This window comes from Drosophila yakuba, chromosome 2R (assembly GCF_016746365.2).
Source record: "Drosophila yakuba strain Tai18E2 chromosome 2R, Prin_Dyak_Tai18E2_2.1, whole genome shotgun sequence".
NCBI lineage: Eukaryota > Metazoa > Arthropoda > Insecta > Diptera > Drosophilidae > Drosophila > Drosophila yakuba.
This window is the reverse complement of record NC_052528.2, coordinates 18,776,873-18,799,820: the sequence shown is the minus strand read 5'-3', so window position 1 is coordinate 18,799,820 and position 22,948 is coordinate 18,776,873. Positions and strand designations below refer to the sequence as shown.

General features: G+C 44.9%; 3 protein-coding genes across 10 annotated transcripts in view; 1 reads left to right on the top strand and 2 right to left on the bottom strand.

Moving 5' to 3' along the window:
• The window catches only part of LOC6531327 (cyclic nucleotide-gated cation channel beta-3), a 58,051-nt gene that overhangs the window by 30,688 nt on the left and 4,415 nt on the right, over window positions 1–22,948 (top strand). For 4 of the 8 annotated variants that reach the window (XM_039372490.1, XM_039372488.1, XM_015195766.2 and 1 more), the window contains exons 3-8: window positions 7,500–8,360; window positions 8,774–9,128; window positions 9,228–10,285; window positions 20,802–20,953; window positions 21,060–21,201; window positions 21,304–21,453. In XM_039372490.1, the coding sequence (XP_039228424.1) occupies window positions 7,500–8,360; window positions 8,774–9,128; window positions 9,228–10,285; window positions 20,802–20,953; window positions 21,060–21,201; window positions 21,304–21,453 (2,718 nt within the window). The remainder of the gene's footprint in view (window positions 1–7,499; window positions 8,361–8,773; window positions 9,129–9,227; window positions 10,286–20,801; window positions 20,954–21,059; window positions 21,202–21,303; window positions 21,454–22,948) is intronic. The other 4 variants (XM_039372492.1, XM_039372493.1, XM_039372491.1 and 1 more) reach the window with 3 other exon arrangements.
• Window positions 2,994–4,181, bottom strand: LOC6531329 (mite allergen Eur m 3). Its single transcript, XM_002092097.4, has 3 exons — window positions 3,848–4,181; window positions 3,509–3,785; window positions 2,994–3,441 (listed from the first exon to the last, which is right to left on the bottom strand). The coding sequence occupies exons 1-3, from the start codon at window positions 4,087–4,089 to the stop codon at window positions 3,061–3,063; spliced, it is 900 nt and encodes a 299-aa protein (XP_002092133.2). The 5' UTR covers window positions 4,090–4,181; the 3' UTR covers window positions 2,994–3,060.
• On the bottom strand, window positions 12,327–12,987 carry LOC6531328 (calmodulin). Its single transcript, XM_002092096.3, has one exon. It carries the CDS (start codon window positions 12,896–12,898, stop codon window positions 12,434–12,436), a length of 465 nt encoding a protein of 154 aa, XP_002092132.1. The 5' UTR covers window positions 12,899–12,987; the 3' UTR covers window positions 12,327–12,433.

Genomic DNA, 22,948 nt, shown 5'->3' with positions numbered 1-22,948 from the left:
TCACAGGACATGGAACATGGAACACGGGACACGGAGCAGGACACGGAGCAGGACACGGAGCAGGACAACGTCCCCTGGACAGCTTAATGGCATGCATGCGCATATGGAGGTACATATAAATATAAATTCAGCTTGAAATCGTTTAATATGCCGCATTGTCTGCCTCTGTCTGCGAGAAGCGAGACCTAAATAATTACCATCGCAATTTCAATTTGCTCACTCTTTTTGATCTTTGCAAGCAGAGCCTGCGGGCATAGAGCTGAAGTCTGAAAATATTTCACAAAGCGAACGAAACTCCAGAACTTCTTGACAGTCTCTGCATGCTAGACAAATGGTACAAGTTTTCCATTTAGCCAAGCTCTACTGTGCAGTGTGCAATTGACATTATACTCGCAACTGACTGCTAAGTGCTCGCACTCTAATTTAAATTAAACTAATTTGTAAATCTTTAACACACACACACACACAATCAGAGCTTTCTTTTGTGTGCACTTGTGTGGGTAAATGTTTGCCCTCCATGTGCCCTTGTGTATATTTTTAACCCAAATCCATTAGAGAAGTTACTCAAGAATCCTTTAGATATTTATGTGCTGTGCGCGCTGTCTTAACCCCACACACACACATACAGTGGCAACAGCAGATGCAGATACATTCGCAGATTCAGATACAGATACAGATACAGACTCGCACACAGATGCAATAGCAGTTGCTTAGCGAAGAGATTGCGAGCGGACAAGCTGAGCACAGCAGAGGTCACATCAAGTAAATAGCAACGTCGTCGAGGCAAACAAATACGCAAACATTTATAAGACTGCTAAGCTCATAACGAAATGCACTTACACTCGAGTACAAGCAGACTAAGACACACACACACACACAAACACATATGTAGGGTGACCACCATTCCCTTTTGGATTTTTGCCATGCTAAACACGCGAACACTGAACCAAATGGGAAGTAATAAGAACGTATATGTTATGTTATTTAAAAGGATCATTATCCTTTAGTATTAGTTTTCAATTGTGTACACAACATATACAAGATGATATGGAATTTTGCCAGCAGAACATCTGGTTGCCATAACTTTGTTTCCTGACCAGATATCACGATCCAGTGCCAGTTCTCTGCGTGCATCAAGTATACGCCAAGTGGGACGAGCTACAAGCGAGCGCAGGAGCTCATCTCCTATTCATGCCGATGTCCTGGGACAATGTCAATGGAACCGCAAAGCACAGTCGCTTTTCAGCTGGCTTAGCCACCGCTCAGCGGTGCGCTAATGGCCCCCAATCGCGGGATCTGGATCGGGATCGGGATCAGGCCAAAAATTTGCTGAGTCGATTGTGCAGCTGGCCAAAATGTAATTAACTGCATATACCCTGGGAAATAAAGATATTCGGATGCGGGCAGCCGCCAGCGCTTGTCACTCAATTTCACTATTGCACCCGCATTGCACACACACTCACTCGCACACAGTCACATACACATACACATACACTCACACTCACTTTAACTGGAAATTCGCACCGCACGAACTTGTACGCTTTCCTCCTCTCGTGCTCGCCTGCTTTTGCCCTCATGTCCGCGCATATTAAAAGTTTAATGTAAATGTAATGAGTGCCAGCGCATGCAAATGAACAGTTTGGCTTTGGCCCCTGAGCCACGCCCCCCGCACTGTACCGCCCCATCAGCCCAACGCCTTTATTGCTTTTGCGGTTGCAGCAGCTGTGCGGTATCCACGTTGGCCCACTGCTAATGAGTTGAGTCACTTAAATACATTGAAAGCGGTGCAAAATTTAAAGTACATTTATTGCTGTTTGCCGAAAGGATTGAAAAAGTGCTGAAAACTGGATTTGCCATTCTTTTGAAATGTACTAGAGTAACTGATTATGCATTTGTATCTACAATCTACACTGATCTTTATCAAGCTTATGCGCCATCGCGATATTTTCGATGACAAAACGGAAGTCGCTTGCTTGACCATCTGCCATGTCCGCCCTCAGGAATGCCACAATTTCGAGAGATTATTTCGTTGTCAGCTTGGGCCGGCGGCCGTTAATTGAATTGGCTTCTTCGTCGGCGAGCTTGTCACATCTGCTCCATCTACTCCATTTGGGCCAGATGTTACACCTGACCACGCCCACATATACATTGCTACTCACACACACAGGCAGGCAGGCACACTCATACTCGTATAGATTCGCATCGCATCGCTTACACGCACGTGCGCACTACTACATAGGCAGTGGCACGCCCCCTATCACACCTTAATACGCATTCATGCATACCAAACGTTGAGTACGAGTGCCAGGACGAGATCCTTAACAATTTCGGTAGAGGGATGCGGATGCGGATGAGGATGGGCAAATGTTGGCAATGAGTCCCAATGAGTCGCAATGATGATGGTGCCTTACACACTTTCTCAGTTTCCCAGTTCGCCAGTTTCCCAGTTTCTCAGTTTCCTTTGCTGCCAGGCCAAAAAGGGCGTTTAATTAAATGAAGTCGTTTGCATTAATGTTGTCATTACGCATTTGCCTACGGGGCCCTTCGGAAAAAAAAAACAAAAAGAAAAAAGCCGAAATAGAGCAAGATGCACAAAATTCATTACTTAAATGAGGAGCAGGTGCCTGGCCTTTGTTACCTGCTAAGAAACATAAGCTGAATTCGTGTATCCATTGCCATTGGGACCATTATGAATGCCCTGCTCGTGAATAAAGAAACCGGTGAAGAGCAGGGGAATCTGCTCCCATCCAAATTCAATTCTCGCTCGCATCAACCGATTTTCCACTCACTCCAGCCAGCCCAGTATCGAATTTTTCCACTTTCGTTTCACAGATTTTTAGTGCTTTATTGCTCTGCTACGTGCACGAGGTGTGGGTAATGTCAATTAGAGTCACATGCACATGAACGCAGTTCTCAGCCGCACTTTGTGCCTATTAAGAGTTGTGACATGTCACAAGTCCAGCTTATTTGCTACCCTGCTTTTAAACCAGGGGTTACTGCTTTATATTATCTGTTTAATTTGGCAACTTAGATCGAAAATTCAAATACAGTATTCAATCATTACATCGAGCTTAGCGTTATGCGATTTAAACAGACATGAGCTACATAGCACAGTATGAAGATGATGACTGGATTCGACACATTGGTGCTGGCCAAGTTATATGCCGTTTGCCTGATCCACTTTAAGCCGCTGAATACGTCCGTATAGACAGACGGAATTGTGGTGCAAGCGCAACCAATCGGATAGGCGACAATGCCGACAACCACCTTTCCGTCAAGTAATGGAGATCCGATGTCGCCGCTGCACGGATCCGCGTCTGTCCACTTATTTTTACCAGCACACATCATGCCTTTCCCGTAGTGCCGGAAATATTTCTTACACAGCGCGTTATTCATGAGTATCACGTCCACCTGATATATGTGCACGGCCAAAGGGCCGCCCTAGAAATTGTAAAAAAGGTTTTAAGAACACACAGAAAATTTGGAAACTTGGAGTAAAATGTCGTACAAAATACATTCTTCCCCAGCCGAGGACTGTGTGTTTGTAGCCAATTTTCGGTGCCGTGTTTGGCAGGTGAAGGAATCCAATGCGGGGATGATTCAAGGGCATTTTCTCCTGTAGTTTCATTAGAGCCATGTTGAAGGTGTTGTGCATGGTGAAGTCATTTGGGACGTACAGACTTGTCACTGGCGAACAGATGGACTTTCCGGGGACATAACGCAGTCTATGTGGAGATCCGGCCACCACCAGCAGCCATCGAGCCTTGTACATGATCTTGGATTGCCTACAAGGATGATCAAGGATATAGGATTAGAGATCCATTACTTGGTTAACTATAGTACCTACCCCATGACACAATGGGCGGCAGTGAGCACCCATCGGTTGGATAGAAGCCCTCCACCGCAATAGTGATTGTCGCCGAAATACTTGTTTGGGGTTCTCGATCTGATGGACACCACGTACTTGGCCAACTCGAGGGTGTCCTCTCCATGAAATTCGGGCGGTGCTACGCGTTTCATCCGATGGGCTCCACTAAGGATTACCATGACTGCTATCAAAATGGCTACATATTGGTGTTTCTTTGCCATATACAAAGGACACTGAAATATTTGGTTAGCTGTGATAACTGATTTAATTTGAGTTTGAGTTAAATTTGTTGATTGATGCCAGTATGGTATTATGTTCATGTACTAATACTGAGATAGGTAATTTATTGCTATTTGTTTGCTATTTAACTGCCAATATCCTCCAGTAAGCAAAACAATTTAATCAAGTTCGATAATTAATTTATGTATATGCAATTTAATGCAACTTATAAGCAACTACTCGTACACTGACCGACGCAAGGTGAAGCTCAGGTGCAATTTTTGCTGCCGAGTAAACGTGTAACTCGTGTCAATTACTTTCGAATTTAAACGATTTTGTTCTATGTGCATATTAAGTACGCCTCGCTGCGGTTCATCTGGCAGCTGAGTGCGCTGTTTTTGCTTGGTCCTTGCCTGCAGGCGTTTAAAGTTGGTTTCTGGCAATGTTTTTATGGCTTGACTTCCTTTTTGTGTCCTTTAAGTTTCCATTTCCACTTTGAGCCGTGCTCTGGTCCACTTTGCTCCTTTTCGCTTCTCGGCCGCGTGTTTGTGTAGGGCTCAAGTATGTTTAAGTAAAGTTTGCTCGCCAACTTTTGTCAAAGTATTTCGTGTTCTCAAATATTTTCATTTGCCGAGCCAGCTGCACCAAATAATTGAGGTTTAGTTCTTGCCCGAAATGCCGCTTTTTCTCCGAATGCCACTTATTTTATTTTCTTTTTTTTTTTGGGTTTCGCTGGGCAGGCAGAGGACAACCGAAGCCGAACCAACTTGTGATGATTTGCGGCAGGCAAATTTATTGACAATTCATGGCTCTTGGTTGCCCAGAAGCCCATCTTGCCCCACTCTCTCTCTGTGTGTGTGAGTGAGGCCGTTCAAGCGTTTTGTTGAACTTTTGCGCAAGTTTGTCGCAAGTTTCCGTTTCCGGCTGGCAGGCCATGACAAAGTGCCGCACATTAAGCTGAAGATTTTTCATTTTTCTTCGCTCTATCTCACTCAGTCGCTTCCCTTTTCCCATTTTCCTCCTCCTCCTCCTCCTACCAGTGCATGTTTTTGTTATCACCGAGGCCGCAGCCAAGACAAACCAAAAAGCGCAAAAGTTTAAATTAATGACACTCAACTATTAGCAAAATTAAATAGTGCTAAGATTATGTCTGCAAACTTGGAATGCGGTCAGGGACAAGGATGGGTTTCCATCCCTCGCTCTTCAGCTTTTCCGCAATTTCGCTTTTCCGCTTTCCCGTTCTCAATATGTCTTCGACTTGGGCGGCCATGGAACGGCCCAATTTGCGGTGACAGCGACTGAAAGTAGGCAACAGGCTTGTAAATTGCCAATGACGCAATACTATGTAGTACGCTGAATTTGTTTACGTGTAGTCCGAACTTTCACCAGACATTGAAATGCACTCTGGCAAACTTAGTTTGTGTTTGAGCCAACGCAATTCACACAAGTGTATTTATCGACCAGAGACTACCTTCAACTCTCACTTTAACTCCCTTTAAGTCTTTTGGTAAAAGGGATTTTCGTATTTTTAATAACATTTAATAGTTATTATTATGACCTTTAAGTTCATTTACTCCGATTTGATTCTAAGCTGTTCTGAGCTCAAGCTTAAGCTCTTAATCTCTTAAAAATAAAATTAAAACTGCGAATAAAGTTCATTATGTGTGTAATATTTTTAATCGTTTGCTGATATTCAGTCTAGTTACTCTTATGCCTGGTTTTGTGACATATTTTATGTATTCCCCACAATTTCGTAGCCAAAAGAGGATTAAAAACAGTGTATTAGCTTGACAAACTTCACGTGTATCCACATTTAACGCGAGGGGGCTTGATGAAGGCTCTGGAATTTATTAATAATGCACACGAAGCTAAATAACATTTATTTTTGCCGGCCACCAACCGCAAAAGTATCTCACGAAGGGCGTGGATGACGTAGAATTAGTTAATAAATAAACGCGGTCAAGTTGATTTGTATGTTGCCATTAAGCGCGAATTAATTAGAAATTATTGCCCAGCGAGGAAAGTGCAAATTCGTGTTCGAGGAGCTGGAAGGTGCGGAAAGGAGCAGGGGATGTGGCAGTAGGCAGGTGGGCCAAAGTAATTGACAATTTTTGCATTTGACTCGCGCCTCGACTCCACTCCACTCCACTCGACTAACACTCGACTCTAGCCAATCTATTCAGCATCATTGTTTGGTGGCCTAATTGAATTACGCTGGCCAGAAGCTGAGCAATAATTAAAAGCGGTCTGCCAATAATCAATGGCCAGGCAGCCACCCAGCTGGAGGCAGGTATCTTCGTCCTGGAGGAGCGACGAGCAACAGGCGGAGGACTCGACTCGAATGGCTGGTAATAGAAATAAATTGGCGCCACACGCAGTTCGCTGGCGACATTGCCGCCGATACAAATACAAATACAAATACAGATACAAACAACTGAAAGCCAGCAGTCCTGGCCATTGTCTGGCTGGTTCGACAGTCAAGTGGCACTTGAGCCAGTCCTTTGGCCAGGAGCTCTGGGCCAATCTGTACGGACCCCTTGCGTGTGGCAGCTCATGAATTTCCAAGTGCCCGTTGCCTGGCAGCTGGTTAAAAGTAATGAAGCTCCTTTGCCGTGTGTGTGTGTGTGTGCCTTCCTCATCTGCTCATATCTCTTATTTGTTGCATGCTCCATTTAGGCGCACGTAATTAAATCTAACTTTATTATCACATTTCTGGGCTCTCCAAATAGAGAAAGAGCGATTTTGGTGCGAAGCTACTTAGCCATCACCTTAAAGTTGGGAAGTAAGCTATGCATGAAACATTTGAAAAACATATGTTTACTTAGATTCATAACTTAGGGATGCAATTGAAGAGATATTTGTACCCTTGCAAACTATTAGTATGTAAGATATACGTTAGTATATTAATTAAAGCATATTTTCTCTGTGTACCTGTCAAGTCCCGGTAAAAGTTAACTAGAACCCGAACCAAATACATTCGAATTCAAATCCTAGCTGTACGAATACATATTTTCTGTAAATCTCGTTGTTGTTTCTTGTTGAATGCTGTTGCTATTTGATAACGTTACTGCTGTTGAGTTGTTGCTCAAGACCAACACTTTCAACACCTCCACCACCAACCAGCAAACCACCTGTAGCCACCAAAAACCACCAAAAACCACCACTAAACCACCAAACCAATCCTCTTTCACTCGTTCTTATTGTGATTTATTCGCTCATTTCTGTGTGTGCATTAAACCCCTTCCACCTGCTATAGAAAAAAGCAAAAAAACAAAAAAATGTGTTTAATGGAGAATTTGCAATTAATTATACACTATTCTCTGATCACATTTCTCGTGCTTTTTCCATTCGAACATTAATCAATGCGACACCAATATCAAATTAAACCGCGAAACAATGATGGCAATTGCAGCTGCCACGCCCACTTTGAGGCGTTCAACGGCCATAGATGGTGATGCAGATGCAGATGCAGACGCAGAAGCAGATGGTAATGACAACGAAAACCATGTCAATGGTTATAGCGATGATGATGACGATGATGAACGATGGCTGAGAGCTCCGAGGGCTCAGAAGGTTCAGAAGGCTCAAACTCAGGCTTATGCCGCTCACAATGACAGGCCGCAGACCAAAACAACAGGCGCAATACGTCAAAACAACAACGGCAGCAACAAGAGCAACAGCAAGAGCAACACCAACTGCAACAGCAACTGCAACAGCAACTGCAACAGCAGCAGCCACTGCAACAACAGCAGCAACAATTACAAATCAGCAACAACATCTCAGTCAAACATAAACCATAGATTAGCGCCGAGGGCTAGCTTTCCGGAGATAATGCAGCCACGCCTGTCGCTCAATGGGCTGCTCAACCCCTCGCTGATGCCCTCGCCCCGCCCCCTCTATCGGGATCACAGCTCGAGGTCAATCAACCCACTGACCGCCTATGAGCAGCAGATGGCCGAGCTGGATGGCAGCTTCTATGCGAGCAATGCCGGCTATTTGGGTGCCGGAATGGGCGGCAGTGCCGGCGGTGGCACCACCTGTACAAATCTCACTGTGGGCGGTGGTTCGTCTGGTGGCGGTGCATTGGCAGGTGGTGGTGGTACTGCAACCCAAGTGGGTGGCAGTGGCAGTGGACATGGCGGTGGAGGTGGTGGTGTTGGTGCCGCCATACACACAACCGAACTCTCAATTACACCCACAATGGCCGGCGATGAGCAGTTCATCGATCTGGGGAGCCTGCGTCGCTTCTCGATCGATCGCCAGAGCTTTCTCGGTAAGGCCACGTGATCCCGATTCCAGTCCCCGAAAACTATATCGAAACAACCAAAATTACCAGTAATTTAAACATTATGAAAATTACACTTTCATTTTTTAAACATTTTGTTTGGTTTTCGACTTTTGTGCGCTTTGTTTAAGTGGCTATAAAAACTTTATTGATTTTAAAAGCGATCGACATAACCATTAAAATTGTTTTAAATTATACCAAGCAAAATTGTTCATACTACTTTCATCCTGACACTCTTAGTCATAAAATAAAGATTCATGAGCAGTATCTATGTCATTTAAATAGGGTTTTTCACAACATACAACTCAATAGATTATTCCCAACCTTGCACATTGAAGGAGTTACAAAAATGATTTCATTTATAACGAATTATTTTCTTTGAACCTCCCTACCATCCGCAGATCTAGGACCAAAGTTTGGCATGACCCAGCCGAAATTCGGGCAGAGTGTCTCGCAACAAGGTTTCTTCACATCGCACGACAGCCTGGCCACACCATGCGCCTCCAGGGCCTCAAACTCGCACATGGCCACCGTAAGCACTGCCTCAGAAATGGATCTTCTGCACAACAAGCAACGCAACAAGTCGCGGGGTCGCCTGAAAACGGCTGCCAGCGGCGATCAGCCGCTCCTGGGCACATGGAACCGATCCACGGGACGCGGCTCGCAGGATAACACGCTGGCCGGCGGCGGAGCCACCAGTTTGGCCATGGGCGGCCACAACCAGTACGGTGGCAACTACTGCAACGGCACAGATCGGTGGGTATCAGTCTAACAGTATGCACTAATAATATGAGAGTCAAATGTATTATGTATGGGGTTATGTAACCATTCCTGTTTTTATTTCTGATTCTATAGCTACCCGCGCTCCCGATCGCAGCAGCAGGGGCACCACAATGCCGCCCAGCAGGCGCACCACCCCTACCAGCTGCAGCACTCGGCCTCCACGGTGTCGCACCACCCGCACGCACACGGTCCACCCTCGCAGGGTGGCCCTGGTGGACCAGGACCGCCCCACGGCGGCCATCCGCATCATCCGCACCACGGTGGCGGGGGGGGTAGTGGACCAGGCTCTCATGGTGGACAGCCGCATCACCAGAAGCCACGGCGAACGGCCTCACAACGGATTCGAGCCGCAACGGCGGCCAGGAAGCTGCACTTCGTCTTTGATCCGGCGGGGCGACTGTGCTACTACTGGTCCATGGTGGTGTCCATGGCCTTTCTGTACAACTTCTGGGTGATAATCTACCGCTTCGCCTTCCAGGAGATCAATCGGCGCACGATCGCCATCTGGTTCTGTCTGGACTACCTGTCCGACTTTCTGTATCTGATCGATATACTGTTCCACTTTCGCACCGGATACCTGGAGGACGGGGTGCTGCAGACGGACGCACTCAAGCTGCGCACCCACTACATGAACTCGACGATCTTCTACATCGACTGCCTGTGCCTGCTGCCGCTGGACTTTCTCTATCTGTCCATCGGCTTCAATTCGATCCTGCGCAGCTTCCGGCTGGTGAAGATCTACCGGTTCTGGGCATTCATGGATCGCACCGAGCGGCACACCAACTACCCGAACCTGTTCCGGAGCACAGCCCTCATCCACTACCTGCTTGTGATATTCCATTGGAACGGCTGTCTCTACCACATCATTCACAAGAACAATGGGTTCGGATCGCGCAACTGGGTCTACCACGACTCGGAGTCGGCGGACGTGGTCAAGCAGTATCTGCAGAGCTACTACTGGTGCACCCTGGCCCTGACCACCATCGGGGATCTGCCCAAGCCGCGCTCCAAGGGCGAGTACGTCTTTGTTATCCTCCAGCTCCTCTTTGGCCTGATGCTCTTCGCCACGGTGCTGGGGCATGTGGCCAACATTGTGACGTCAGTGAGTGCAGCGCGCAAGGAGTTTCAAGGTGAGTACTTTCCATAAACTATAGACTAGTAAAGAATCTTCAATGGCATGAGGAAATTGCTACTGTGATTATCTAAAAGCATCAGACTCGACCATATTTTATCCACTCTCAGCCATGTTTCACTTTTATATATACGACGACTCTCATATACAAAAGTAAGCACTGGCAAGCTGATTTCAATAACATATGCAAGCCACTCAACTAAAACCGAATACCCGATTTCGTTATTCATAGCAAATTTATGACAACTTGTGATGCAACAAAGAAATAATCCGGAAATAGAACAAAAATAATTTTTTTTAATTTTTTACTAAAGAGACCGAAATGTTTTTCTAAACAATACCTTTTCCTGCAGTCTAACCAAAGTACTTAGCCTGATTAATTATTGTTTTTGTTTTATGAAAAGAATGAAAACAGGAGGTCTGATTGATGGCACAGGACCTAAAGTCCTTGTTTGTATTCTATAGTTATATTCCAGCACAATAAATTGGCATATAAATAAAGCTGAGAGCGTGATAAAAGAAAGAACATTTTCAAGGATGAGCTTGGGAAATATTAAATGTGCCATCGCCATCTAAATTATTACGGAAATTCCGGCTTTGAGTTTCCTTACGGAAACCAATATTAATGCAAATGAGAAATGTGAACGTCAACAATAGCGTTGAAGGTATTTTGCAGCCTCTCAAGAATTCCAGACAAAACTGACCGAACTTGTTGCTTGAAGTTGTCCTGACAACTGGAAAAGGACTACGCAGCATATGAATGCGGATAAAGAAGAATGGCAACAGGATAACAATGGGCAAATACTTTCGTATTTATCCTTAAGCTGCGTTTTCAGCAGAACGGGAATGTGTACGGGTATTATTGTGCGGATTGAAAGCTGTGCCAATTTTATGCAAAATATTGAAATCTTGCGGTGCTATGGCACCGATAATGACGTGGCATCAGGACAGCCCCGTAATGCCCATTGTGGCATACAAAGCGGTCTCGAAGGACCCGAAGGACTCGTGGAGACTCTCGTTCTCTCGTAGGCTCAGTTGGGCGTGCGGCCATTAGCTAAATGAACTCGTTTACCCGGCCGGGCCATAAATAACTGGACGAAATGCAAGAGCAATCCAAGTCAGCTAAGTGGAAAATGCCAAGTGAAAGGCATAGCAGGACTAGACTACCATACACTCAAGAAAAAAAAAGATCAAGAAAAAAACTACACACAAGTAATTGAATGCATTGAACAGTTTTATGGAATAATTTCTAAGTAAACTTAAAAACTCAAGTAATTTCTGTTACTTAAAAACTTTCTGCAGGCACATTTCTGTAGATTATCATATAGCTTTTGCGACAGACTTTCGATTTCACAGTATTTGTTTTGAGTGCACAGACCTAGCGACGAACGCATCAGAGGAAGCGGAAACGAGAATAAGATGCGACAGCGCTGGGCATCATTTCTTGCTTTCATTAGGAGCAGCGTCAGCTGAAAAATATTAAAGCCACTCACGACGACAATGGGTCAAGGTGGTTTGGTCAGCTCCTGCCAGCGGGGAGCAAACAAAGCACAATTGGACGCCGGTGGGCGGGTCCAAAAGGGGGCGTGGCACCTTGATTTCCGCTGCCTGTTCCTTCTGGCTAAGCTTCTTCTTCGTCTTCTAGCTCTCCTCTCCTCTGTCACCTCTCCGCCTGCAGCGCCCAGCCAACTGGCAGCTGACTTGTTTACACAACACTTTGCATGTGTGTTTGTGTATGCGGCCATTGCACATGTGTCCATGTCCATGTCCTGCATGGGGGAGTGGGAGGGGGCGGTGGCGAAAGGATGGCAAAGTCAGCAAGCAAAGCTCTGGCGGCTTAATGGACGAAACGTGCTGTTGAATTAATTTCTGGCTTTATGCTCTCAATTTTTCCATTCCGTTTTCCATTCAGCCGCCTTCGTTTTTTTTTTTGCCAGCAGCAGAAATTTACTTATATGTATTGAATTTCAATTTTTAAGTACTTCAGACATGAAACCCTACTAAAAACCATTATAAACTTAAACTAAAACTATGAATAATTATGAAAACAATTATTTGTATTATAGTTTACAGTGGATTTTTGAAACACACATTTTCTTACGCCTACTTGTTATGAAAAACATAAAATTTTGATTGCGCTCTCAGTTCAAATGGGGCTGTGCATGAAGCTTATGAAATCGCGCAGGCTTATGCGCCCATCGCCATCCATATCGACGGCACGGCAGATGTCCTTAATGTCGTCATCGGTTACGACTTCGCCCAGGACGACCATGATGGCACGCACATCCTGGACGGAGACGTAGCCGTCGCGATCGCGGTCAATGATGCTGAAGGTCCGGCATAGAGTTTGATCACTATCCACGTGGGCCATTCGGGGCGCCATCATGCGCATAAATTTTTGCAAATCCAGTTCCTGCTCGTCACTCACGGCCACCGAGTGTATGAGATCGTACAGCTCCGCCTCAGTGATTTCGTAACCCACTGAAATCAGAGCCAGACGCACATCTTTGGCTGATAAAGTGCCATTCGCGTCCAGATCATAGCGCTCGAAGGCATCCCGAAGTTCGTCGATCTGTTCATTCGTTAGCTCATTACCGGAAAAAGAAGGCATGGTACTAACCAATGAAATCCTAAGGAAACTCAGAAAAAAATGGTGTACAATAAAAAACAGAAATGGGAGAAAAAACCGATGTGTATGAAAACTGACAATCAACTCAACTCAACCGAACTCAAGCTCTGTTCTCGATGGCTAATAAAACACTTAGGCGAGCAATTGTTGTTGTTGCGGTCACAAACTCTTCCGGAATAATAATGCATCATATACTCGCACAAGGGGCAATAAAGGGAGAAAATAAGGAAAGCAGAGATGCTGAAGCATGCAACGTTTGGAGAACCATCCATCAATTTGTCAATTCAGCGCTTGCCTTTGAGTGGCCGGCCATGGGACAGGAATGATGTTAGTTGGCAATGATGATGATGATGATGATGGGCAGCAGTTGTGCTGGAGTGCTGGCCATAAAAAATCAAGCGGGCAAATAAGTTGAACACACACCGCTGGCACACCAGCTAAACGGATTCTTCGTAATCCCTGTGCAGTTTCAAGTAATTATATTGAGTAAATATTATACGAGCTATAAGGATTTTCCTGCCAGAGAAGAACTTTTGAATTTCAAACAAACTGGTGCATACTTTTGGGCTATGCAAATTCAAGACGTCTGTAATTTGTAGAAATAAATATTCCTTGTTTCTAACGCATCTCCCTCTAACTCCGCAAATGCCAAAGTTAGTCTCGCCTTTGTTCGCAGAGTAGGGGAATCCACTGACTTGTCGGGGATTTCTAGGCTTAGAAATAAGTTTTCCGACAGCCCATTTGATTCATTCAACTTTGAGGCCTACTCTTGTTGCGTTTATTCCCCCAAAGACTTTGAGTCGGGATGATAAGCAAATGAAATGTTGTCGCCGTCCCACATGACGAATGATTAATGACACGAATGATACATTTCTCCCGGGGGCAAAAACCACGCGCGCCACGGCCAGTCAAAAGTTTAAAACCCAACTTTAACCAAGCCAGGCACTTTTTCACTCGGTGTCACGCTGCCTGGCAGCAAATTTTGCTAGTCAGAGCTTAGTGGGAGATACTGTTTGCAAAGTGACTGAGTCCTGAGTCCTGAGTCCCAAGTCTTCTTCTGCTACATTAGCCTACTTCCTCCGCTCTACAAGCTACAAGCTACATTCCACTCAGGATTCCACTGATGCTGCAACAACTTGTGCTTGTGTATTTGCTTAAGCCGAGGTCGCTTTCCTGTTTCCTTCCGCTGCTTTTCCACTTTTCCGCTTTTCCACCGCCACTGCAAAAGAGGAGGGGTTCTCAGGAAAATTGATTTTGAAATAGTTGGTCTGCCTTTTTAAGTTTGATTGACGTTATTACATTACATAACATCGCACACGAAGAGGAAAGGCGAGCGAAGCAGCTGGCCTAAGTTATTCATCCATTTAGTCCCACTTAGGGGTTGGGGGCTGAGGGGGTGGTGGGCAGCTTGGGGGCGGTGGGTGATTGTGAGGGGCAACAACAAGTGGAAAACTGTCATTATATTTGAGTTATTGATGGTTTTTTTTTCAAAATCATTTTGCAACAATGTTGCCGCTACCCAACCGCACAGACTCTGGCACACACACACACATACACATACACACCAGAACACTTCAGCCGCACGCTGACAGGCTCACCCCCCGCCACCCCCTTACCCTTCCAGACACTCATACACACACACACACACACTGTTACATTCACGCTTAGTTAAACGCATGGCTGTGGCTTGTTAACGCCGACAAGCGCAAAAGTTTGCCATTCGCCAAATGCTTGCGATAATCGACAAGCTCTCACATACTCAACCGAATGCACTCAGAGAAAAAGCGAGAGAGTGCTGAAACAAATCATACCAAAACCAAGAGAATTGCATTACATTAAATGGCTAAGAACAGCATATTTGTTCAGATTACAATCTAGCATGCTGAAACGCATTATAGTTGCTCATAATTGCAAAATATATTTGCACTCCCGACCAAAGTTCAGTTTCTCCCAGTGCATACCAACGCACACACTGCCAAGCAACCTGCTCGCATTCAGGACATTCACTGTGTTGAGGCTGTGTATTGAATTTGCCCCTGTTTTGGCAACTGTCCAAACACCATTTCAAAAACTGACATTTAAAATTATGGAAATGCAGCTCCCCCATACATATATATCTGCGCCCATCCTGCAGGTCCCATTATGTAATTGTTATTGTAAATAGTTTTATGCAAATTTTCCCGCTGTCAGCAAAACTGTCAACGGACCTTGATTGATGTATGCGGACGGACAGTTTGCATATGAATCATCGTCCACACTCGTGAGTGTGTGCCAGAGTTCCTGTGCATTTATTCAATTGAAATTTCTTGCCTTATTTAGTTTTTAAACATTTATGCCATTTTACACCGCCCAGTCTGCTGCTCAGTCTTCATTTACAATTAACGTCTGTTTGGCTTGGCTTGGCTGGGACGGACTTGGCTTTTGGCCCCGCAATTAAAACAATTTACGCGCTCAATTTAAGCCAGCACAAGCAAACACGATTGCTGGCCCAAAGGAGCTGAAGGAGCGGAAGCTGCACGGAGCTGAGCGCCGAGAAGAAGATTTGTAGTGCTTTAGCCAAGCTTTTTTTTTGGTAAATGCATAATGCCCAGAGTGTTGTTGCCTGCTCTTGTTTTTATTGTTGCTGCTGCTGCTGCCCCACAATGGTGGCACTAAAAATAGCAACGAGGCGAAGTGACGAAAAGCAAACGAACTCAGAAACGCGTCAGCCATTCGACATTGGAACGGTGTCGGTGATATCCTTTCCCCACACCGAGGGCATCCAAAGATTTTGAGCTTGACTTAACACTCACCTTACTCCTCTCAAGTTCTACATTCAAAGAAATATGTATTTTCAGTAGAAATTATTGCAGAGTTCTGGAAATTCTAACAGAATGTTCTTTGAGTGTGCCCCCATCCTTTTGAAATCACAAAAAAGCCCAAAAAGTTATTTTAGGTCGATTTTTTCTCAGTGGTGGAAATAAAGGACAATAATACAACGTTATCCTTCTCAAAGAAGACATCTGCTGAATAAATCTGTCAAAGGACTTTTGCCATACCTTTCCAGGGTATCGTTTTCTTCGATTGTGCCACATCCCTTTGGCCTGCACCTCTTTCCATTTTCTCTGCCTCTTTTTTAAGAGGGGATGTGGGCGAAAAAAAGAGGGGATGCAGCAACGTCCATTATCCACTTTAAGTTGCCAGCCCTAGCTGTGTGTGTGTGTGTGTGCGTGTGAGTGTGTCTCTGTGTGTGTGTGTGTGTGTGAGTGTCCTGGTCTCCCCTCTGCATGGGTATATGTGTTCAGCTTGGTTTGTGTTTGTTGTTCGTTTCGCTGTTTGCTTTTGCTTGCCACAGCAATGTCCTGTGCTTGTGTGAGTTTATGTTTGCTTCTGGTTATGCCCCACAGTTGTAACCCTGTGTGTGTGTGTGTGAGTCCTGTGTGTGTGGGGGGGGGGGGGAATATATATATATGCGGATTCCAATCAATATCGTAGACGCAGTCGCCGCTGGTGGCCGCTTTTGCCCATTAAGCTGCATGTACACCAACTTACTGTCGTATTTTTAGAACACGCCAGTTGTTGTTCTTGTTCCTCTCGGTTTTTTCCCCTTTCTTTTTTTTTTGTTGCTTTTGTATTACGGCATGTAGCTGCTCTTTAAGGGCAAAGTATTCCATTATCCTTGAATGGCGAATTCCCAAGGATTTCAGCATTCGGCTTTCAGCTCCCCAATGCAGCTGGCATGCGCATTGTTATTGCAAACTGTTGGCGCTGCGAGGTGCTCGCCGCATATATTTTTAGTTACCGCCTGAATAAATCCATCCCCAGCACTTCATCCGACCATCAGCCGTGCTCAGCTCGGCTTCAGCTGCTCCTGCACCTCCACCTGCTCCTGCCTGCCACATGGCGCCCATTGTTTGTTGCCCCAGTCCAGTCCCCCAGTCCTGTGGAGTGGCAGAATCGTCGGCGTTGGTAAATGCATAATTAAGGTGCAAAAATCAGAGGCCGAATGCATTTGGCTTGAAATTGAATCTGCACTATTCAATGGTAAGCCATCATATACTCGTATATCCGGCTGTTGGTTGTACCATTTCCGGAGGGGAAGAGCTACTATCCGGGGCGCTTCCAAAACATTTAGAGCAACAAAACTGCAACAAGCAAAAAAGCTGTCGGATCGATGTTTGCATAGCTATCTGATGACTTAACATATTTTCAAGTGTTTGAGTACTTGAATGAGAAAGAGTAGAAAGCAAAAGGAAGTGGAGATTTAGAAAACTCAAAAGTTTAATTAACATTCTTCTAATTGGAAAACAAATGTATTGCTTGTACAACATGAGGACAAATTTGTGCAAAGATCATTGTATATTTAATTTAACTATTTTGGCTAATCTTAGTGAATGGTTGTTCGCAAGCCATTATCCTTCGCAGATGCCCACACTTCTGCAGCAAATCTATGACATTTGTTTTCCGTATTTGAAAGAAATCCAGTTGAGATGGCAGGTGGCGAGAGTGCAGACCATTACTTCGCCTTCACTTTGAATTGCGCCAAGGACTCTCTGCACTCGGGTGATAATCGCAGACAATTCCTTCGATTCCTGTGCGCATTTAGTAAATGCCAGACCATTCTCCATTTGCCCCTCTGCTGCAGCTCAACTCCCATCAGCGACCATTGTTCTGGCCTCCAAAGGAGAAGGTGGAAGGAAGATCTCCTGGGCCCCGAGCACAACTTCCGTCTTTGGCATAACACATCAGCTTGACTCTTAAGTGGTTTCTAGTTAGTTTGCAATTTTCACTTGGCTAGAATGCCCCACAATCCAGCGTTTTTTATTTTCCTCTTTATTTTTCTTCATCTTTTCGAATGCATGTTTTTGTGTGTGTATGGGTGTGTTGGTTTGGGTGTGCGGCGGTTTATGAAAAGACTGTGGCACAGGAAGAGCAAGTTTTTGTCACGCATATTTACTGTTTGCATGTGATCCCCTCTTTTGTTCGCTCGGCAACTTGCTGCTGCAGTTGGGGGCTAGACAATGGCCTGAACTTTGCACCCAGATTTCTTTCACATACATGCACACACCCACACACACACGTGTCAGCTACTGAAGTGCACCCATCAACACCGCCTCCTTTTCACCAATATGAAGCCTGCAGTTTTTTTGCCTGCAGTTGATCCTACGGCGGCAATTGTCCTCGCCCGTCAGTCGAGAGACAAAAGTCGAGTCAAAACAGTAAATGTAATTATTGGGAAAGGCACCGCTTAGTTGTGAGGTGACACCGCCATCTGGCGGCAAAAAAGCGAACAAGAAAACGATGCAGCAGCGGTTGCGCCATCTAAAAATTGCAACAGAAGCAGATCAAAGTTCGCCGAGGGCAACTGTAGGCGAAGCAGAGCATAAAATGAAAAATAAATAAGAAATAAGCTGAATGTGAAGCCAAATGCACTTTCTTCTCTCTTTTTTTTCTTTTCTTTTTTGGACAAACGCTGCCAAGTGACTTGGGGGCAAAAAATGGCAAATTAAATTTTGCTCGCAAAATGCAACGAAATGGAAGAGGAGAGCGCAGTGGCGTGTGCGGGGGGAGGGGAGGTCAGGAAACAGGACGAAACGTAGCCAAACGAGACAGGACGGAAGATACAGGATAAGCTCGGTTCATCCACAGAGCAAGCAAAGGAATTAAAGCTCGAGCAATTTCTAAAAACACCAAAAACCATCAGGAGACACAAAAACGCCGGCAGGACGAGAATCTTTCGAAAGCAACCGCAATTACTGAGCCAACCACACAATACTGCAAAATACCCGCCCGAAAGCTGAAGGACTCACTGTTCTATTTGTTTATTTTTGCCGGCTGCCATGGAATATGCAATTAATATTTAGATTGATTTTCAATTGTAACAAAACCCCGCAAAGATCGTGCCAACAACGCAGCAAAAGTGGGAAAGTAGGTGTTGGCCAAGTGTGTGTGTGTGTGTGTGAACAATTGAAAAGGATGGTGGATTGGTGGATGGGTAAATGGGTGGGTGTCGAATGCATTCAAGCAGCGCCGCAATAAAAATCGTTGTAATTTTGCATGGCTCTCGTATCACTGGTGGATAGCTGTTGGCTGGCAAGTGGAGCTGGATCGAGGGGGGAAATGGGAAAGAGTTGGGGGTAAACATTTCCATTGCTATCCATATCCGATATGTGTAATGGCTGCCAAGAGGCAGACACACTGCCGTTCGCAAATCTTTTACTTCGCCGACAAAGTCTGGCACAAATGCCATTCGAAAGTAGGACACGAACACGAGTAACCAAGCGGAAAACTTAATCAGCAGCACGAATGAAGAGCCTAATTCGGGATTATTTGCGTTTTAAATTAAATTTGATTGCAGATTACTTTGGCTTTCGGCAGAAGCAATTTTTGTTTAAATTGAAACTGCAAGTAAAACTATTATTGACATCGTTTTCAATGCGGCTTAAATCGATTAAAATACAATTTAAATTTACCGAACTTTTCCTAACGCGCCAATATGTTTCCATTATTTAATTGTTTAATTTATTTAGAGTCGAAACGAAGTGACACAAGCTATTCGGATTTATATCGAAAAACTGCAATTTCCATTAGGACTCCGCTTTCAATCTCCAATCTTATTAGACAAGCGAGCTGAAATTTGAGTTCGACAACAAAAGACATTTGACAATTGAGAGATGACAAATGACCAACGGGGAAAGCTTGAGCTTTCAGCTGACGATTGATTGCATTATAGATGATGTCGTTGCTGGCCACGCCCCCTGGACTTTTAGCCCGGTAACTGGGTATTTATTTGTATTCAATCTGTTTGCCTGTTTGTCAGTTGGTTTTCAAATGTTTGCACGAGCAAACACAAAAGACGCAGCACTCAGTTGAGTTCCACCTGCCACCTGCCCCTTCCATTTGTCCCCAATTGCCCACACCCACTCGCCAATTTCATTCCCCTTTGGCAAGCGCCGACAAATTGTGTCAATATTTGTTACCACTGACAAGCCAAGAGATTTAATTTCCTCTTATCGACTGGGTACGACTCGCCGTGGAGTGGTGCTGTGGGAAACTAAAAACAAAAGCCAGTTGTCATCAATATTGCTCAAACAGTGTCCTGTTCTATCGTCCCTTATCCCATGCCCCTGCCAATGGCAGCAGTCTGGTCACATGGAATGTCCCATGTCCCATGTCCCATGTCCAATATCCCTTCAGATATAGCCAATCGAGCGAACATCGCTCATTGTTGAGCTGCAACTGCAGCACCAGGCCATCAGCCCATTAGCCCACCAACCCACCGATTACTATCCACTGGTTAGTTCCTTTGTGAGTGCTCCTCGACCAGAACGGATTGTTAATTGCCGGCTAAACACAAGATGGGTTCACGTGGAAGACAGTACCTAAGATGCAGTGATCAATATCAAGTATACGCCAGGTGGGCCAGGTGAGAGCTTAGCCCAGCCGGACAGCCAAAAGCCTTATATTACAAATTTATGCAGAACGCCTTGATTGAACGATTAGAGAGCAAAGTCCATGTACGATGGTACACATTTTATTTGTCTGCGGTGTAGACTTACTAAAATATTTAATTTGAAAGATATATCTACATCGCAGACACTTGAATATAATTTCCTAAACATAAAGCTGAAATAATTGCTTTCTCCTGACACGGCGATTAGATGAAGTTACAAGTAAGATGCCTTGTTTACCTGTACAATGCTTACAACATTTGCTGACCATCGGCGATTCTAAATACCATTGTACAGCACCCTAATTTCCACGAACTTTGTATGCCTGTCGCGTATCAATTTCCAGGAAAATCCTCAGCAAATACAAATAAAACATTTTCCTTTTCTTGTTCTTCTCCCATTCCATTTGTGTGTTCGTTTCCTTCTTCGTTTGGGCCTGGTTTTCTGTACCACAGCCAAGCTGGATGGCGTGAAGACGTACATGCGGATGCGACGTGTGCCGAATCATCTGCAGGTGAAGGTCATCAAATGGTTCGATTACCTGTGGCTTACGCAAAAATGCTCGGACGAGGAGCGCGCCGTGTCCTGTCTTCCTGATAAATTAAAGGTAAGTAGTACACTGGGGCGTCTTAGGCCCCCGGAACACGATTTGTCCATTACTAAAGGCGAAATCTTTCCGTTCTCCGCGCCCCCTCCCCGGCTTACCGTTCCAGGCTGAAATAGCAATTAACGTCCATTTAGATACGCTCAAGCGGGTGGAGATTTTCCAAAACACTGAGGCCGGTTTCCTATGCGAACTGGTGCTGCGCCTGAGGCCCGTGCTCTTCTCGCCCGGCGACTACATCTGCAGAAAGGGTGAGTATAGTGGCAAGGATCCTGGCAAATCCCTGTGATATCGCCACTAACTCACTACTTTTTTATCTTTCCCATCCGTTTCCGATTTCGATGGCGATTTAGGCGAGGTGGGCAAGGAGATGTACATTGTGAACCGAGGACGATTGCAGGTGGTGGCCGACAATGGAAAGACGGTGATGGCCTCCCTGAAGGCTGGTTCCTATTTTGGCGAGATTAGTATACTCAATATGGGCACCGCAGGTAAAGAACTTGGTAAATATCCCGTTTTAGTGCGACAGGCGGAACAATAACGATAACGTAACTACTACAACAACCTTCCCACCCCCACCAAAGCCCAGAATGCCAAAATAAATGAAATGATATGAAATAAAATAAAAACAAAAAAACAGAAAAAAAAACCATTAATCAACAGACACAGACACTCACACACCATAAAAAGCATACTACGTAACCGTGTCTATGTGTGGAATGTAATTGTCTATAATTGTGCAACCAAGTATTAACCGGATTCCCCCGATCCCAGCGAGCAACACGTCTAGTTTAGCGATTGGTGGTCCTCCCTCTCCTTCACACCAAAATCACCCAGCACATATATGTATATGTAACCAACTAGTGGAGCACAAGAATCAATTTCGATAGAATTTACGTTTCATAGCAAAAAAAACCAGCATATGGGGAGCACCGTTTTGTTCATTTATCCATCCATTTTTTCTTTTGCAAGTTTACATTGTTGATTTATTTATTTATTTGGCCAGCCCTTAGAGTATGCAAGGTATTTTCATTGCTCACCCCACTCACAGGGCTGAAAAATTAATGAATGTCAAATGCAATTATTGCACCTGCATGCACTCACACGGTTCTCTCGATTTTTATTGTCCTCGACATTTTTATTCGGGGCAAATGAAAACGAATGCAATAATTGTGGTCGCGTCTCGGTAAAAAAAAAACAACACAATTTACTGAACTTTGCGCCGCTTTTAAAGCGTGTAATAGTTGGCCAGCCAAGTGTGAAGTGGATTCATGGGGAAAATGGAGCAGCCAGCAGGCAGCAGGCAGCAGCTAGCAGCTCAGTTCATTATAATTAACAGGATTGTGTTCCAGGCAAATGCATGTGCGATATCTATTCGCTGCATACTCGAAGGCGCATCATCGGAGCCATGTGCCACCTAATTGAGTTTGAGAAACAGCAAGAGTGGCAAGAGCAACTCAATTTGCAAACAAAAGTTAAGGAGGTGGCCCCAAAGTTTTGCACCGCCCCAAAAACCTCCCACCATAACTCACCCATATCCCCCCATTTGGCACCTCCATTCCCCAAGCAATTAGAGACGGCAAAATCGAATTGTTTAAAGTTCTTTGTGTTTCTGCATGATTAAAGCATTATTCCGGTTTAGTTCCATTCGGGCGCGCTCAACGGTGAGAATTGCCTACAGGATTTTAGCACCGAAACGCCATTCCTTACGCTAGTTAGTCGCTCCATCTTTGTCTTTGTCTCTATACTTTAATCTCTCTGTCTCTCCCCGTCTATCTCTGTCTATCTCTATATATATTTGTCTCCTAACTCGGTGTTGTTGTTGTATTGCTTTGCCTGGACGTAATTTAAACGTTTTCCTACACGTAATTGCATTGCGAGTTGTGTGTAATATCAATTAAGTATACGACCCGTGTACACAAGCAACTCTCACAAACGATTCTTCTTGTCGCCTTGCAAAAAGTGCGCATACCGAATTTGGATAAGCGAGTATTAAGA

What these genes read in the sequence shown, in the direction of transcription:
- LOC6531328 (XM_002092096.3), bottom strand. Translation starts at nt 12,898, where the DNA reads ATGCCTTCTTTTTCCGGTAATGAGCTAACGAATGAACAGATCGACGAA.
- LOC6531329 (XM_002092097.4), bottom strand. Translation starts at nt 4,089, where the DNA reads ATGGCAAAGAAACACCAATATGTAGCCATTTTGATAGCAGTCATGGTA. An exon ending in GCCGCCCATTGTGTCATGGG is followed by an intron (nt 3,786 to 3,847) that starts GTAGGTACTATA and finishes TCATCCTTGTAG; the next exon opens with GCAATCCAAGATCATGTACA. An exon ending in GCTGGGGAAGAATGTATTTT is followed by an intron (nt 3,442 to 3,508) that starts GTACGACATTTT and finishes TACAATTTCTAG; the next exon opens with GGCGGCCCTTTGGCCGTGCA.